Source organism: Podarcis bocagei (assembly GCF_964188305.1).
Source record: "Podarcis bocagei genome assembly, chromosome: 7".
Lineage (NCBI taxonomy): Eukaryota > Metazoa > Chordata > Lepidosauria > Squamata > Lacertidae > Podarcis > Podarcis bocagei.
In genome coordinates, this window is record NC_138132.1 from 1,251,573 (window position 1) to 1,269,928 (window position 18,356).

Below are 18,356 nucleotides of genomic sequence, written 5' to 3' on the forward strand. Positions count from 1 at the left end.
AAATCCACCTGGACAGAAATTTTACCCCTGAGAAAGAGGACGTGTCCTGGGAAAAGAGGACACATGGCAACCCTTCTTCTCTGGCGTCCCTCGTAGCCGAGTAAGATTGTCTCCCCTAAACACGGTTTCAACCATGAGGCCCTCAGTGACCGTGGGGGCCAATTCTGGATCCAGGCCTCCTTCCTTGCCTGGTTGAAGGAGCTGTGAAGACACGCTGATTCCAGAGGATGAGGAGTGTCAAACACACCGTTTAATCCACACGCGTCTGGCAACCCAAGTCTAAGCCAAATTCTAAGACTTACTGAATGCAGGAATTTTGGGGGTATAAGAATGCCAGCATGTTCAGAACACACAATGTCACCAGAGGGGAATGAAAGGCTTCCTAGGAAAACCCCCTTGGCTGCTCCTGTGTTGCTTCCAAGGCGACTTCACCAAGAACATACATTTATGGCTGAAATAAAGACACAAAAAGGCAGATGGGACAACACAGAATGGCCCCCCCAGCCATGTCTGGCAATGTCTCCCCCCTCCAGCTGCCCCTCCGCCCCCCCCGGACCCCTCTTGCTGGGACAGGGCTCTCTGCCCCGCAGCCCCCCAGGGGCCCCCAAGAGAGACTCGCACCCCCGGAGAAGTGACACCCCGGGCCCCCCATCTGGCCCCCAAGACCCCCCTCTCCCTCGCCCAGACGCCCCTTCGCAACCCCGGGCAGAGAGACGGGCTCCTCCTCCCGGACACGGGTTCCCCCTTCCCACGAACACGCGCCCAGTCTACACCCCTCCTCTCGGCCCGGGGGCCCCGCACCCTGCCACCCCCCCCAGGACCCCCTTTTTCTGGGACAGGGCTCACTGCCCCGCAGCCCCCCCAGGGGCCCCCCCAAGAGAGACACCCCCCTCTGGCCCCCCAAGACCCCCCTCCCCCCCATTGCGGGCCCAAGTGCCGCCTCTTCCCCTCAGAGGGAGCAGCTCGCCAGGCCCCGGATGGAGCAGCTCTGCGCGTGCGCGAAGCCCCTGACGGCCCCGCCGGGAGAGAGAAGGGTTAAGGGGCGCCGAGCTGGCTTCCTAGAGAGGACAGGAAAGGAAGGCGGGCCGCTCCTCCTCCTCCTCCTTCCCTCTGACGTCCCTTCCGGCCTCGCCTTCGCCTGCCGGGCTCTGGTGGGTCTCCTCTCGGGGGAAGCCTGGGGAACTCCCTGCCCCGGGAGGCGGGAAGGGGAGGGAAGAGAGGCTGGGGGTCCGGGAGGGAGCCAGAGGGACCTCAGGCCCTGGCCAGGGAGGTGGGACTGGAAGAGAGTGAGGAGGGAGAAGGACCTTCGGAGGGAGATGATTGTGAGGGAGAAGGAGATTAAGAGGGACATGATTGTGAGGGAGAAGGAGATTAAGAGGGACATTATTATGAGGGAGAAGGATATTAAGAGGGACATAATTGTGAAGGAGAAGGATATTAAGAGGGACATGATTGTGAGGGAGAAGGATATTAAGAGGGACATGATTGTGAGGGAGAAGGATATTAAGAGGGACATGATTGTGAGGGAGAAGGATATTAAGAGGGACATTATTGTGAGGGAGAAGTATATTAAGAGGGACATTATTGTGAGGGAGAAGGATATTAAGAGGGACATTATTATGAGGGAGAAGGATATTAAGAGGGACATTATTGTGAGGGAGAAGGATATTAAGAGGGACATTATTATGAGGGAGAAGGAGATTAAGAGGGACATTATTGTGAGGGAGAAGGATATTAAGAGGGACATGATTATGAGGGAGAAGGATATTAAGAAGGACATTATTGTGAGGGAGAAGGATATTAAGAGGGACATGATTATGAGGGAGAAGGATATTAAGAGGGACATTATTGTGAGGGAGAAGGATATTAAGAGGGACATTATTATGAGGGAGAAGGAGATTAAGAGGGACATTATTATGAGGGAGAAGGATATTAAGAGGGACATTATTGTGAGGAAGAAGGATATTAAGAGGGACATGATTGTGAGGGAGAAGGATATTAAGAGGGACATAATTGTGAGGGAGAAGGATATTAAGAGGGACATGATTGTGAGGGAGAAGGAGATTAAGAGGGACATTATTATGAGGGAGAAGGATATTAAGAGGGACATTATTATGAGGGAGAAGGATATTAAGAGGGACATGATTGTGAGGGAGAAGGATATTAAGAGGGACATTATTATGAGGGAGAAGGAGATTAAGAGGGACATTATTATGAGGGAGAAGGATATTAAGAGGGACATTATTATGAGGAAGAAGGATATTAAGAGGGACATAATTGTGAGGGAGAAGGATATTAAGAGGGACATTATTATAAGGGAGAAGGATATTAAGAGGGACATAATTATGAGGGAGAAGGATATTAAGAGGGACATTATTATGAGGAAGAAGGATATTAAGAGGGACATAATTATGAGGAAGAAGGATATTAAGAGGGACATTATTATGAGGAAGAAGGATATTAAGAGGGACATTATTATGAGGGAGAAGGAGATTAAGAGGGACATTATTATGAGGGAGAAGGATATTAAGAGGGACATTATTGTGAGGGAGAAGGATATTAAGAGGGACATTATTATGAGGAAGAAGGATATTAAGAGGGACATTATTATGAGGGAGAAGGAGATTAAGAGGGACATTATTATGAGGGAGAAGGATATTAAGAGGGACATGATTGTGAGGGAGAAGGAGATTAAGAGGGACATTATTATGAGGGAGAAGGATATTAAGAGGGACATTATTATGAGGGAGAAGGATATTAAGAGGGACATAATTGTGAGGGAGAAGGATATTAAGAGGGACATTATTATAAGGGAGAAGGATATTAGGAGGGACATGATTGTGAGGGAGAAGGAGATTAAGAGGGACATGATTGTGAGGGAGAAGGATATTAAGAGGGACATGATTATGAGGGAGAAGGATATTAAGAGGGACATTATTATGAGGGAGAAGGATATTAAGAGGGACATTATTATGAGGGAGAAGGATATTAAGAGGGACATTATTATGAGGGAGAAGGAGATTAAGAGGGACATTATTATGAGGGAGAAGGATATTAAGAGGGACATTATTATGAGGGAGAAGGATATTAAGAGGGACATTATTATAAGGGAGAAGGATATTAAGAGGGACATAATTATGAGGAAGAAGGATATTAAGAGGGACATAATTGTGAGGGAGAAGGATATTAAGAGGGACATTATTATGAGGAAGAAGGATATTAAGAGGGACATAATTGTGAGGGAGAAGGATATTAAGAGGGACATTATTATAAGGGAGAAGGATATTAAGAGGGACATAATTATGAGGGAGAAGGATATTAAGAGGGACATTATTATGAGGAAGAAGGATATTAAGAGGGACATTATTATGAGGGAGAAGGATATTAAGAGGGACATTATTATGAGGGAGAAGGATATTAAGAGGGACATTATTATGAGGGAGAAGGATATTAAGAGGGACATTATTGTGAGGGAGAAGGATATTAAGAGGGACATTATTATGAGGGAGAAGGATATTAAGAGGGACATAATTATGAGGGAGAAGGATATTAAGAGGGACATTATTATGAGGAAGAAGGATATTAAGAGGGACATTATTATGAGGGAGAAGGATATTAAGAGGGACATTATTATGAGGGAGAAGGATATTAAGAGGGACATTATTGTGAGGGAGAAGGATATTAAGAGGGACATTATTATGAGGAAGAAGGATATTAAGAGGGACATTATTATGAGGGAGAAGGATATTAAGAGGGACATTATTATGAGGAAGAAGGATATTAAGAGGGACATTATTATGAGGGAGAAGGATATTAAGAGGGACATTATTATGAGGAAGAAGGATATTAAGAGGGACATTATTGTGAGGGAGAAGGATATTAAGAGGGACATTATTATGAGGGAGAAGGAGATTAAGAGGGACATTATTATGAGGAAGAAGGATATTAAGAGGGACATAATTGTGAGGGAGAAGGATATTAAGAGGGACATTATTATAAGGGAGAAGGATATTAAGAGGGACATAATTATGAGGGAGAAGGATATTAAGAGGGACATTATTATGAGGGAGAAGGATATTAAGAGGGACATTATTATGAGGGAGAATGATATTAAGAGGGACATTATTATGAGGGAGAAGTATATTAAGAGGGACATTATTGTGAGGGAGAAGTATATTAAGAGGGACATGATTGTGAGGGAGAAGGATATTAAGAGGGACATTATTATGAGGGAGAAGGATATTAAGAGGGACATGATTGTGAGGGAGAAGGATATTAAGAGGGGCATTATTGTGAGGGAGAAGGATATTAAGAGGGACATAATTGTGAGGGAGAAGGATATTAAGAGGGGCATTATTGTGAGGGAGAAGGATATTAAGAGGGACATAATTGTGAGGGAGAAGGATATTAAGAGGGGCATTATTGTGAGGGAGAAGGATATTAAGAGGGACATAATTGTGAGGGAGAAGGATATTAAGAGGGACATTATTATGAGGGAGAAGGATATTAAGAGGGACATTATTATGAGGGAGAAGGATATTAAGAGGGACATTATTATGAGGGAGAAGGATATTAAGAGGGACATAATTGTGAGGGAGAAGGATATTAAGAGGGACATTATTATGAGGGAGAAGGATATTAAGAGGGACATAATTGTGAGGGAGAAGTATATTAAGAGGGACATAATTGTGAGGGAGAAGGATATTAAGAGGGACATAATTGTGAGGGAGAAGGATATTAAGAGGGACATAATTGTGAGGGAGAAGGATATTAAGAGGGACATAATTGTGAGGGAGAAGGATATTAAGAGGGACATAATTGTGAGGGAGAAGGATATTAAGAGGGACATAATTGTGAGGGAGAAGGATATTAAGAGGGATATAATTGTGAGGGAGAAGGATATTAAGAGGGACATAATTGTGAGGGAGAAGGATATTAAGAGGGACATAATTGTGAGGGAGAAGTATATTAAGAGGGACATTATTATGAGGGAGAAGGATATTAAGAGGGACATTATTATGAGGGAGAAGGATATTAAGAGGGACATTATTATGAGGGAGAAGGATATTAAGAGGGACATTATTATGAGGGAGAAGGATATTAAGAGGGACATTATTATGAGGGAGAAGTATATTAAGAGGGACATTATTATGAGGGAGAAGGATATTAAGAGGGACATTATTATGAGGGAGAAGGATATTAAGAGGGACATAATTGTGAGGGAGAAGTATATTAAGAGGGACATTATTATGAGGGAGAAGGATATTAAGAGGGACATAATTGTGAGGGAGAAGGATATTAAGAGGGACATAATTGTGAGGGAGAAGGATATTAAGAAGGACATTATTATGAGGGAGAAGGATATTAAGAGGGACATGATTGTGAGGGAGAAGGATATTAAGAGGGACATGATTGTGAGGGAGAAGTATATTAAGAGGGACATGATTGTGAGGGAGGAGGATATTAAGAGGGAAATTATTATGAGGGAGAAGGATATTAAGAGGGACATTATTATGAGGGAGGAGGATATTAAGAGGGACATGATTGTGAGGGAGAAGGACATTCGGAGGGACATAATTGTGAGGGAGAAGGATATTAAGAGGGACATAATTGTGAGGGAGAAGTATATTAAGAGGGACATTATTATGAGGGAGAAGGATATTAGGAGGGACATTATTATGAGGGAGAAGTATATTAAGAGGGACATTATTATGAGGGAGAAGTATATTAAGAGGGACATTATTGTGAGGGAGAAGGACATTAAGAGGGACATTATTATGAGGGAGAAGGATATTAAGAGGGACATTATTATGCGGGAGAAGGATATTAAGAGGGACATTATTGTGAGGGAGAAGGACATTAAGAGGGACATTATTATGAGGGGGAAGGATATTAAGAGGGACATTATTGTGAGGGAGAAGGATATTAAGAGGGACATTATTATGCGGGAGAAGTATATTAAGAGGGACATTATTATGAGGGAGAAGGATATTAAGAGGGACATTATTATGAGGGAGGAGGATATTAAGAGGGACATTATTGTGAGGGAGAAGGATATTAAGAGGGACATTATTGTGAGGGAGAAGGATATTAAGAGGGACATTATTGTGAGGGAGAAGGATATTAAGAGGGACATTATTATGAGGGAGGAGGATATTAAGAGGGACATTATTGTGAGGGAGAAGTATATTAAGAGGGACATTATTGTGAGGGAGAAGGATATTAAGAGGGACATTATTATGAGGGAGAAGGATATTAAGAGGGACATTATTATGAGGGAGAAGGATATTAAGAGGGACATTATTATGAGGGAGAAGGATATTAAGAGGGACATTATTATGAGGGAGGAGGATATTAAGAGGGACATTATTGTGAGGGAGAAGTATATTAAGAGGGACATTATTATGAGGGAGAAGTATATTAAGAGGGACATTATTATGAGGGAGAAGGATATTAAGAGGGACATTATTATGAGGGAGAAGTATATTAAGAGGGACATTATTATGAGGGAGAAGGATATTAAGAGGGACATTATTATGAGGGAGGAGGATATTAAGAGGGACATTATTATGAGGGAGAAGGATATTAAGAGGGACATTATTATGAGGGAGAAGGATATTAAGAGGGACATTATTATGAGGGAGGAGGATATTAAGAGGGACATTATTATGAGGGAGAAGGATATTAAGAGGGACATTATTATGAGGGAGGAGGATATTAAGAGGGACATTATTATGAGGGAGAAGTATGTTAAGAGGGACATTACTATGAGGGAGAAGTATATTAAGAGGGACATTATTATGAGGAAGAAGTATATTAAGAGGGACATTATTATGAGGGAGAAGGATATTAAGAGGGACATTATTATGAGGGAGAAGTATATTAAGAGGGACATTATTATGAGGGAGAAGTATATTAAGAGGGACATTATTATGAGGGAGAAGGATATTAAGAGGGACATTATTATGAGGGAGAAGTATATTAAGAGGGACATTATTATGAGGGAGAAGGATATTAAGAGGGACATTATTATGAGGGAGGAGGATATTAAGAGGGACATTATTGTGAGGGAGAAGTATATTAAGAGGGACATTATTATGAGGGAGAAGGATATTAAGAGGGACATTATTATGAGGGAGAAGTATATTAAGAGGGACATTATTATGAGGGAGAAGGATATTAAGAGGGACATTATTATGAGGGAGGAGGATATTAAGAGGGACATTATTATGAGGGAGAAGTATGTTAAGAGGGACATTACTATGAGGGAGAAGTATATTAAGAGGGACATTATTATGAGGGAGAAGTATATTAAGAGGGACATTATTACGAGGGAGAAGGATATTAAGAGGGACATTATTATGAGGGAGAAGTATGTTAAGAGGGACATTACTATGAGGGAGAAGTATATTAAGAGGGACATTATTATGAGGGAGAAGGATATTAAGAGGGACATTATTATGAGGGAGAAGGATATTAAGAGGGGCATTATTATCACCAATGCTGCTCACCATTCTCCCTCATAATAATGTCCCTCTTAATATCCTTCTCCCTCATAATAATGTCCCTCTTAATATACTTCTCCCTCACAATAATGTCCCTCTTAATATACTTCTCCCTCATAATAATGTCCCTCTTAATATACTTCTCCCTCATAATTATGTCCCTCTTAATATACTTCTCCCTCATAATAATGTCCCTCATAATATCCTTCTCCCTCATAATAATGTCCCTCTTAATATACTTCTTAATATACTTCTTCTTCCTCCTTCTCTCCTCACGATTCCTCAGGGAACATTCTTCTTCTCTTGGCTGTGCTTTGATCTTATAATAGAAGAATGTGTTTGATTCGTAGGATTTGTTGCACCTTGCACTAGAACTTGGCAGAGGACCAAGGGGCTCCTTCCGATCTCCTGGAGATTTCCGGAGAGCCCAGATGGATGAGCAAGACTCAGCTGGCCCTGAAGCAGGAAGAGGCCATCCCATGGAAACTGGGAGCAGTGGGGGATTCTGGGAAAACTCTGTGAAGAAGATCCTGGGTGAGGAGGACACCCTTTGCTCAGAGGTGCAGAGCCAGCAGCTCAGGCAGTTCTGCTACCAGGAGGCCAAAGGACCCCGAGAGGTTTGCAGCCAACTCTACCACCTTTGCCATCAGTGGCTGAAGCCAGAAAGGCACACGAAAGCTGAGATGCTGGACCTGGTGATCTTGGAGCAGTTCCTGGCTGTCCTTCCAGAGGAGATGGAGATCTGGGTGAGGGAATGCGGAGCGGAGACCAGTTCCCAGGCGGTGGCCCTGGCCGAAGGTTTCCTCCTGAGTCAGGCAGAGGAGAGGAAGCAGGCAGAGCAGCAGGTGAGAGAGACTTTCCTCTGGATACTCCCAAGGGGCTCAAAAGAGGAGGGAGAGTATTCCCAAATCATTTCCTAATGGTCCATCCTTTTTTGGAAAGATTATTATTATTATTATTATTATTATTATTATTATTATTATTAATGACACTCATGTGGCTGGGTGCCTTCCAGCACATATAAAAGCATAAGAAGACATCAGATGTCTTCTAAAAGTTACACAGTTTTTTATCTCCTTATCACCTGATTGGAGGGCATTCCCCAGGGTGGGGGCCACTGTGGAGAAGGTCTTCTGCCTGGTTCCCTGTACAGTGGTACCCCGCAAGACGAACGCCTCGCAAGACGGAAAACCCGCTAGACGAAAGGGTTTTCCGTTTTGGAGGCGCTTCGCAAAACGAATTTCCCTATGGGCTTGCTTCGCAAGACGAAAGCCCATAGGGAAATCTCTGGGACAGCGGGGAAGCGCAGCGCATTTAGCAGCGCTCGGGGAAAGCAGCGCACTTCGCTGCTTTGCCCAGAGTGCTTTTAAATGCGGGCGGCTGGGAGGGAATCCCTTGGCCCCCCGCGGGACTTCCCGAAGCTCTTTTTAAGTCCGGCGGGGGGCCAAGGGATTCCTTCCCAGCCGCCCGCTTTTAAAAGCACTCTGGGCAAAGCAGCGCACTTCGCTGCTTTGTCCAGAGTGCTTTTAAATGCGGGCAGCTGGGAGGGAATCCCTTGGCCCCCCGCGGGACTTCCCGAAGCTCTTTTTAAGTCCGGCGGGGGTCCAAGGGATTCCCTCACCGCCGCCCGCCTTTAGAAGCGCTCGGGGGAACACCTGCCCCAGCCGCCCCACTTCGGAACGCTGTTCCGAAGTGGGGCGGGGGGGCGGGGACACCTGCCGCCGCCGCCCCACTTCGGAACAGCTTTCAGAAGTGGGGCGTGGGGGCGGGGACACCTGCCGCCGCCGCCCCACTTCGGAACAGCTTTCTGAAGTGGGGCGGGGGGCAGGGACACCTGCCGCCGCCGCCCCACTTCGGAACAGCTTTCCGAAGTGGGGCGGGGGGGCGGGGACACCTGTCCCATCCGCCCCACTTCGGAAAGCTGTTCCGAAGTGGGGCGGGGGGGGCGGGGACACCTGCCGCCGCCGCCCCACTTCGGAACAGCTTTCCGAAGTGGGGCGGGGGGGCGGGGACACCTGCCGCCGCCGCCCCACTTCAGAACAGCTTTCCGAAGTGGGGCGGGGGGGCGGGGACACCTGTCCCATCCGCCCCAATTCGGAAAGCTGTTCCGAAGTGGGGCGGGGGGGCGGGGACACCTTCTGAAGGCGGGCAGGGGGCGAAAGTCTTTGTCCCCCCTGCCTGCCTTCCCAGGGGCTTTTAAATCGCCCCGGACAGCGGAGAAGTCCTCCGCTGTCCGGGGCGATTTTAAAATGCCGCCCGCCAGCATTTTAAGATAGCCCCGCACAGCGGAGAAGTCCTCCGCTGTCCCAGGGTTTTTTAAAATGCTGGGGGTGGGAAGAAAAGCCCTTGTCCCCCCCCCCAGCCTTCAGAAGAGGTCCGGGGACAGACTGTCCCCGGACCTGGTCTGAAGGCGGTTTCCCTAGGAACGCATTAATTGATTTTCAATGCATTCCTATGGGAAACCGTGCATCGCAAGACGAAAAAACCGCAAGACGAAGAGACTTGCGGAACGAATTAATTTCGTCTTGCGAGGCACCACTGTAACTTCACTTACCACAGTGAGGGAATCAGCAGAAGATCCTCGGAACTGGACCTCAGTTCATGGAGATGCTCCTTTGGGTATACTGGGCCTTTCAGGCCGTTTAGGGCTTTGAATTGTGCTGGGAAACGTTCTGGGAGCCAGTGAAGATCCTTGTGGACCAATGTTTCATGGTCCTGGCAGCCAACCCCAGACACCAGTCTAGCAGAAGCAGGAAGCAGCTTTCACCTCTGTCCCCCGAAAGCGCTTGCCTCTGCCATTCCTTCTCTAACCCTTCTCCCCATTCTCTGTTTTGAATCCTTGTTGCTCTTTCAGAGGAAGGATCTTTTGGCAGAAAGGGGTCTTGATTCTTCTGAGGCAGAGAAGACTCCGTTGGACGCCAGAGTGAGGCCTCTGGGTAAGGAGGAAGGAGAGTTTTCTCCCCTGTTTTGTCACATTCTCTTGGTTTTGAAACTAATCTGTGATTTCTTTACATCTTTTGTGGGAAGACACCTGGAGCCCAGAGCTCGGGGGGGGGGATGTATTTTTGCACAGCTATTATATGAAATTGGTACAAATGAGTCCAAATGTACTCAGGTGTGAAGACTTTTACTGCAGCTGGTTCAATTCCGCAGTTTATGATCTCATCTCTTCCAGCAACGCCTGTACATTAGTCCAAATTGAGCTCTAATTGGCAGGAGAACCTCTGCTTCTTAATGGCAGCGAAGGAGGGTTTTCGGCAGGCAAAGGGCTTTTGCACTCAGCGCCTCCCTGCCTCCCGCAATCCATGCCGGAGCCGGAGCCTGGTACCGAGACAAACTGGGAGTGAAGCCCGTTCCCCCCTGTCCCTGGGGGAAACTTGCAAGGAGAATTACCCTCAGTCATCCTTGTTTTTCCTTTGCCAACGATCTCCTGCTGCCTCCATTAAAGCAGAGCGGAACCGGAAGCTAGCAGGGGAGACTTGGACAAGCCCCATCTGTACTTAGAGATGCACTGTTTCACCTCTGAGAGAAGCAGGCGCTCACGGTTTCCACTTACCTTGGTCTCTCCCAGGTGACGGAATGATGCCACCAAGACCTGCTCCTTCATCTTTTCATGGTGGTGGAGGGGAGGCAGCAGCTGTGGACCCAGATCAGGTAGGGGGAAGGAGCCTTGTGGGGAAGGACTGCTTGGATGCAGACTGGCTGGACACAGTTGGATGCAGAGGAATGGTGGGAGGAGCCAGAGAAGAGGGAGCCGACTGGGAGGAGGAGGAGGAGGAGGAGGAGGAGGGGTCTGAAGCTGGAGAGGGAAGAGGGCTCAGGGAGCAGAGGGAGTCTCTGGCAGAGAGCAGCCCAGACTCCGAGGCAGAAGCTGCAGCAGGAGAGAGGAGGGATGAGGAAGGCAGAGAGGGGTCTGGCCGCTGTAGACAACAACAGAGCCAAGTGAATGTTCTCTAAGAGGACAGCCTTTTTCCTGTTCTGTTAGGGTCCAGTGTGCTTTGAAGATGTGGCTGTCCATTTCACAGACGAGGAGTGGGAGTTGCTGGATCCTGACCAGAGAGCTCTCCATAAGGAAGTCATGGAGGAGAATCGTGGGATCTTGGACTCTCTCGGTAAGGCTCCCTATTGGATCATCCTATCTGTTTTGTAATTCAAGACATCTCTCTATGTGACGAACCTCTGATATTTCGATGGGGCTCAACAGCGCCACCCACAGCACCTGGGATGTTAACACTCCCACAGCAAACCTTGGAGGGATGGCTATTGATTGTTTTCCCTGTGAATATTCTTCCTCCAGTTCTGCCATTTAAAACCATGATCAGGCTGTCTGAACTGCCCAGGCCTTCTTAAATGTAGGATTCAGAGTGATTTTTGACCAAAGAGTTGCTTGACAGATTCCACGACTGAACCAAACAAACTCCATCCCAAAACAGAGCCAGGCTTTTTGAATCTCAGGCAGTGAACCCTGTAGTAACAATAATGATAATTTTTTTAAAAAAATTGCATTCTCTTTATTAATTTTCATTACACACCAATACACACAAGACAAATTCATCACAAACAAAAAATAAACCAAACAACACGGCTAAATAGAAAAAAAAGCTAAGAACAAAAAACAACATATAACTAATTGACTTCCCTCCACCTCGTTTTTGGGTTATATAATAAAGGATTTTTTCCGCAGTTTATCTTTAAGACTTCTGCACGTCGGAGGGGTTATATTTAGCCTACTGTGATCTTTAGATTTTTTAGATGGAATTGTAACCAACTCGTTAATTTATCTCCTAATTCTTCATAAGTTTTGATTTTCCAACCTTTCTCTGTTCTAACCAACAAGCCTTCATATGTCCATCTTTCACCTTCTAGATTTACTTTTTTGGTTGTTAAAATATCTATTGGTGACAGCCACCAGGGAGTGTTTCTTTCAAGTGAATTTTTGTTTCTGTCCCATACCTCTATCAATGGTCCTCTGATAATATGATTGGAGAATCCTTTGTGTACTTTTACTTTGTTGTGCCACAAATATGCGTGCCATCCGAATCTGGTATTGAAGCCTTCTAGATCTAACAGGTCAGTATTTTTTATGACAATCCATTCTTTAATCCAACAAAGGCATGAAGCCTTGTAGTACAGTTTCAAATTCGGTACCGCAAATCCTCCTCTTTCCCTTCTATCTGTAACTAGTTTGAATTTAATTCTAGGCCTTTTTCCCTGCCAAATGAATTTGGATAGAATTTTTTGCCAATCTTTTTTTAAACTGTGGTTCCCCTTATCACCGGAATATTTTGGAACAAAAATAGCAGCTTTGGAAGTATTTTCTCTTGGACTTTGTTGGTCAGCCGTGACTCCCGCTAATTGATTTGCGATCCTCAATCAGCGATTTATGGCCGCCCGGCACACTTCCGTTGCGTAGCTCTCAGTCACGCCTCAGCAGAGTTTCACACAGCGGTGTAAAACTGTCTCGTAGTTTGGCTTAGCTTCCAGACAAACACACACAGTACAGGTTTGTCTATTTACAGTAGTTTATTCCAACAAAACTCCGGAAAAACCGGAACTGCTTGCAGCCATTATAAAACTGCTCCTTTCCCCTCACAGCACATCAAATCATCAGCATATGCTTTCAATTTATATTCTTTCCCCCCGATTTTAATTCTACGTACTTCTGGTGTTGTTCTTATCTTATTCGCGATAATTTCTAATACCATTATAAATAGAAGAGGAGGCAGAGGGCATCCCTGTCTCGTGCCCTTTGAAATTTCAAAAGAGTCAGTTAAGTCATTATTGATTATTAATTTTGCTCTTTGGCTTGAGTAGATAGCTTTTATACCCTCCAAAAAGGAGCCGTCTATCCCTACTATTTCAAAACACCCCAAAAGGAATTGCCAGGATACATTATCAAAAGCCTTTTCGGCATCAATAAAGATTATTGCCGCAGGGATATAATTTTTGCAGTCTAGATATTCAATAATATTTATTATGTGTCTTATATTATCTTTTAGTTGTCTATTGGGTAAAAATCCAACTTGGTCTGTATGAATAAGGTTTGTTAAGCATTTCTTGAGACGATTGGCCATTACTTCTGCGAATATTTTATAATCATTATTTAATAATGATGTTGGTCTATAATTTTTCATGTCCAACTTATCTGTATCTGGCTTAGATATCAATGTAATATAGGCTTCCTTCCATGAGTCTGGTGTTTTACCTCCTCTTATTTGCTACTTCGCATAGTACTGGGGCTAAGTATTCCTCTAAGACTTTATAGTATTTAGCAGATAAGCCATCAGGCCCTGGAGCTTTTCCCAGTTTCATTTTTTTTATCGCCTCCTGGATTTCTTCCGTTTTTATAGGTTTATTTAATTGTATTTTCTCCTCTTCTGTTAATCCTTTCATTCTATTTTCTTCTAAGTACTTCTTTATTCCAATTATGTCTTCTTTTTTCCTTTTATATAGTTTTTCATAAAATTTAATAAAATTTTCCTTTATTCTCTTGGGGTCTTCCACAATTTGATCTTCTATTCTTATTTTATTGATCACCTTTTGATTTTTACTTTTTCATAGTTGCCACACTAATAGTTTCCCAGTTTTGTTTGCTGATTCAAAATATTTTTGTTTCCATACCTTAATTCTCCATTCTACTTCTTGACCTATTAAAATTGAGTATTGCGTTTGAAGTATTCTGTAGGTTTGTTTGATCTGTTCCTCACTTGGGTTTATTATTAGTTTTCTTTCGCATTCTCTTAATTGATTAAGTAGTTCTTCTTTTTTTCTTCTCTTAACTTTTTCCTGTAGCTATTCTGATTAATTAGGAATCCTTTTAGCACTGCCTTACTGGCATCCCAGACTGTATTAATATTTGTTTCTTTGTTCATATTCATGTCAAAATAATCTTTTAAAGTTCTTTTGGCCTTCTCAATTATCTCCTCATTTTCAAAAAGGAATTCATTCATTCTCCATCTGTATGTCCCTTGTATTCTACTTTTTAACTCCAAGGTTACTGAGCTGTGATAAGAAACGGTTCTAGGTTGGATTTCACATTTCACTGCTCTTGTTGTTAATTCTCTTGAAACCCATATTTGGTCCAACCTAGCCCAGCTTTGGTGTGATTCTGAAAAATGTGTAAATTGTTTTGTTATTGGATTTTTATGTCTCCAGATATCAATCAGATCTAAATTTTACACCAGATTATTAAATGTTCACAATAATGATAATTTTATTATTTTTGCCCTTCCCATCTGATTGGATTGCCCCAGCCACTCTGGGCAACTTCCAACAAATAGAAAAACGTAATAAAACATCAGACATTAAAAACTTCCCAATACAGAGGTGCCTTCAGAAGTCTTCTAAAAGTTGCATTGTTATTTCCTTGACATCTGATGGGGGGGGCGTTCCACAGGGTGGGTGCCCCTACCGAGAAGGCCCCCTGCCTCGTCCCCTGTAACTTCTCACAATAATGTAACATTTAAGTACAGTGGTACTTCGGGTTAAGAACTTCATTCTTTCTGGATGTCCGCTCTTAAAATTTGTTTAGATTTATTACTGCATATTGTACAACTTAGCATATTGAATACAGTGGTTCCTCGGGTTAAGTACTTAATTCATTCCTGAGATCTGTTCTTAACCTGAAACTGTTTTGAACCTGAAGCTGCGCCGCTGGGGCATGATTTCTGTTCTTATCCTGAAGCAAAGTTCTTAAACTGAAGCATTCTTTCTGAGTTAGCAGAGTCTGTAACCTGAAGCGTATGTAACCCGAGGTACCACTGTTTATCTTCATTTTGGACAGGGAACTTTCCCGCTTTAGCCACCTTTTAAATAATAATAAAAGCACATTTTATTTATGAAGATAGTACAGACCCATATTTAAATTTTAAAAAAATGATGTTTAAAAGTAAGCTGTACTTTTAAAAACTAGAGAGAGAAAACATCTAATATTCAACTTGATTTGTATACGAAACTAGACAATTTTACAGAACAAAAGGAACATTATAACATCTAACTCCCTTCAGTTCTTCCTCTGTCCCAAGCATTAATTAGCATTGTTCCATAATTTGGGGCTGCACTTCTTCCCGAGACTCTAATCCGTTTGCCTCTTAGTTTCAGGTGGTGATGAATTGGAAATGAAGAACAAGGGAGACCACAACGAAATCCACACAGTGGAGGAGCCATATCAGGATTCAGACTGTGGAGAGGGCTTCAGTCAGAGCTCCCATTCCACTTCCCATCAAAGAAATCCCCTTGAGAAGAAACCCTATCAGTGCTTGGAATGTGGAAAGAGATTCAAACGGAGTGCCCATCTCACTTCCCATCAAAGGATTCATACAGGGGAGAAACCCTATCATTGCTTGGAGTGTGGAAAGAGCTTCAGTCACAGCCACGATCTTACTTCCCATCGTAGAATTCATACAGGAGAGAAACCCTATCAGTGCTTAGAATGTGGAAAAAACTTCAATCAGAGGGCCCATCTCACTTCCCATCAAAGAATTCATACAGGGGAGAAACCCTTTCAGTGCGTGGAATGTGGAAAAAGCTTCAGTCAGGGCTCCAATCTCACTGCCCACCGTAGAATTCATACAGGGGAGAAACCATATCACTGCTGGGAGTGTGGAAAGAGCTTCAGTCAAAGCCACAATCTCACTTGCCATCGTAAAATTCATACAGGGGAGAAACCATATCACTGCTTCAATCACAGCCACGATCTCACTTCCCATCGTAGAATTCATACAGGGGAAAAACGCTATCAGTGCGTGGAATGTGGAAAGAGATTCAGAAATTGCTCAGATCTCACTTCCCATCGTAGAATTCATACAGGGGAGAAACCCTATCAGTGCTTGGAGTGTGGAAAGAGCTTCAGCTGGAAACAGAGTTTTGCTTTCCATAAAAAAATGCATACAGGGGAGAAACCGTATCAGTGCTTGGAATGTGGAAAGAGCTTCAGTCAAAACCGCAGTTTCACTTCCCATCTAAGAATTCATACAGGGGAGAAACCCTTTCAGTGTCTGGTATGTGGAAAGAGCTTCACCAGGAAAGAAAGTCTCACATCCCATCACAAAATCCATACAGGGGAGAAAGCCTAACTGTGTGTGGAATGAGGAAAGAGCTTCAGTCAAAGCAACAATCTCATTTCCCATCAGAGAATTCACACAGGGTAGAAACTATTTCAGTGCCAAGAGTGTTATTGGAGGGATATATGAAAGTCTGGTCTCATTTTTAAGTTCTTAACACAATTGGAGCTCTTAAAAGGACTTAGAGCTCCCTGAAAAAGCTAAAATCAAGACAGGTTTGGACAAGTTTGTTTCTCTTTGAAGGAAAATATTTCTTCTACTCTGAGCCACTTAAAGAGAATTGGATTGAAGACAACCACTCTTGTCTGGACACCTAAATTGCTATGTATTCCTGAACACATTTGTCAGAGCTGCTTCAAGATCCTAGCTCACAGAGGATCACGCTAGCCAGCGATCATTAAGTAAAAGTCTTTATTGAGTTACAGTTTCCATTCCCAAGCTGCTGCGTGCAACTCTACGTCTAATGGCTAGATCGGCGAAGCTCCGTCTGAGTCTCCGCCCCTTGTGCACCAACTTAATATCCTAGCCCTGCTCCACCTTTTCCGCCTGACTGCTCTCCTCTGGGTCCCTCTGCCCCCCGGGGTCTCTTCCTTCCGGGATTCTTCTGACGCCGACCCCCTGGAACTCCCTGTCTCCTTGCGCCGGGCTTTAGGACCTGGCTCTCTTTCCTGGCTGCCTACTGCGTCACTTTCCTGTGCATTTGAACTTGGCGCGCGCGCCCAACCTTCCACTTTCCGTCTGACCGTTTCTTCGCTCCCCGATGGAGGTGTGGCCACCCCTGACTCGTGCCCTCCCCCCTGTTGCGAGCTGCCAGCGCTTGCTCTCTGGCGCTCCTCCTCTTCCCTGCTCTCTGGCTGTGACGCTGGTCCCGATTTCCAACTGCTCTCCTCTGAGTCCCCTCTGGCTCTATCTTCCTGGGGTGTCCCCCTAGGCTCCCCCCTTGCCCTGACCACTGGTGCTCCTTTCTGTGAATCTTCTGATTCACTGGAAAGACTCGGAGATCTCGGGTCGTCGTCATCACTCATCTTTTCTTCTGCCTCCTCCCCCTCACTGTCTGTTTCCTCCCTTGCCCTTGCCTCTGCTCCTGAACCCCTGACATCCATCCCCCCCTCGAAGCCCCCCGTTCCCCCGTCCCCTCTTTCCGGTGCGGGAACTGGGTGCTGCTGTGTCAGAGGGACGAACGTCGGATACAGTTCGCTTCCCGTGGCGGGCCTCCATCTGAAGTCTCCCGGTTCTGCCTCCCTGCTCTCTTCGACGACGGTCACCTCCGCTTCCATCTCTGTGCCGCCGTGCTCGAAACCAGGGTCGTCCCCGAAAACGTCCATGTCCGTCTCTCCCTCACTTCCTCCTGGCGGCGTTGCTCGTCCTGGACCTTCCTGCCACTTCCTGCGCCACTGCTCCTCTGGTCTATCGTCCCACCAATACGAGGGTTCTGAGGCAGATCCCGAGGATGACCCCTCCGGGGAACGGGCGTCTCGTATCGGGTCCTCGTCCGAGTCGAACCCCCGGAACGTGCTGGCAGAAAGCGTTGGCGTGAAAAGCCAGTCGTCGAAAAATTCTGCTGGCATTGGTCTATGTGGGAAGAGGGCATGAAACTCGTCTTTGAGCAGAGGTTCGTCCAAGGCGTAGCCCGGCACCCAGCTGTTCGCACTGGCCGGGGTGCCCTCCTTGGCGAGAAGGTATTCTACCCCTTCTTCCCCCCATCTGGAGTCCAAAATCTCCGTGACTTCGTTGATGCGTTCCTTCTGTGCCACTCCCGCGTGCCCGGTTCCTTCTCTGAGCGGACTCG

At 45.1% G+C, this 18,356-nt stretch overlaps 1 protein-coding gene across 3 annotated transcripts; it reads left to right on the forward strand.

The window, feature by feature from the left end:
* The first annotated feature begins 962 nt into the window (after positions 1–962).
* Positions 963–16,903, forward strand: LOC308590363 (uncharacterized protein). Of its 3 annotated transcripts, none has more exons than XM_081200360.1 (6): positions 963–1,151; positions 7,856–8,350; positions 10,360–10,441; positions 11,077–11,159; positions 11,491–11,617; positions 15,600–16,903. In XM_081200360.1, exons 1-6 carry the CDS (start codon positions 978–980, stop codon positions 16,577–16,579), a joined length of 1,941 nt encoding a protein of 646 aa, XP_081056486.1. In that variant the 5' UTR covers positions 963–977; the 3' UTR covers positions 16,580–16,903. The 3 variants fall into 3 exon arrangements, with proteins under 3 accessions (XP_081056486.1, XP_081056487.1, XP_081056488.1); XM_081200361.1 differs by having other exon boundaries at positions 15,606–16,903; XM_081200362.1 differs by having other exon boundaries at positions 1,134–1,151; positions 7,792–8,350.
* The last annotated feature ends 1,453 nt before the right edge of the window (positions 16,904–18,356 follow it).

What these genes read in the sequence shown, in the direction of transcription:
- LOC308590363 (XM_081200360.1), top strand. Translation starts at nt 978, where the DNA reads ATGGAGCAGCTCTGCGCGTGCGCGAAGCCCCTGACGGCCCCGCCGGGA. An exon ending in CCTTCGCCTGCCGGGCTCTG is followed by an intron (nt 1,152 to 7,855) that starts GTGGGTCTCCTC and finishes TTTGATTCGTAG; the next exon opens with GATTTGTTGCACCTTGCACT. An exon ending in GGAAGCAGGCAGAGCAGCAG is followed by an intron (nt 8,351 to 10,359) that starts GTGAGAGAGACT and finishes TTGCTCTTTCAG; the next exon opens with AGGAAGGATCTTTTGGCAGA.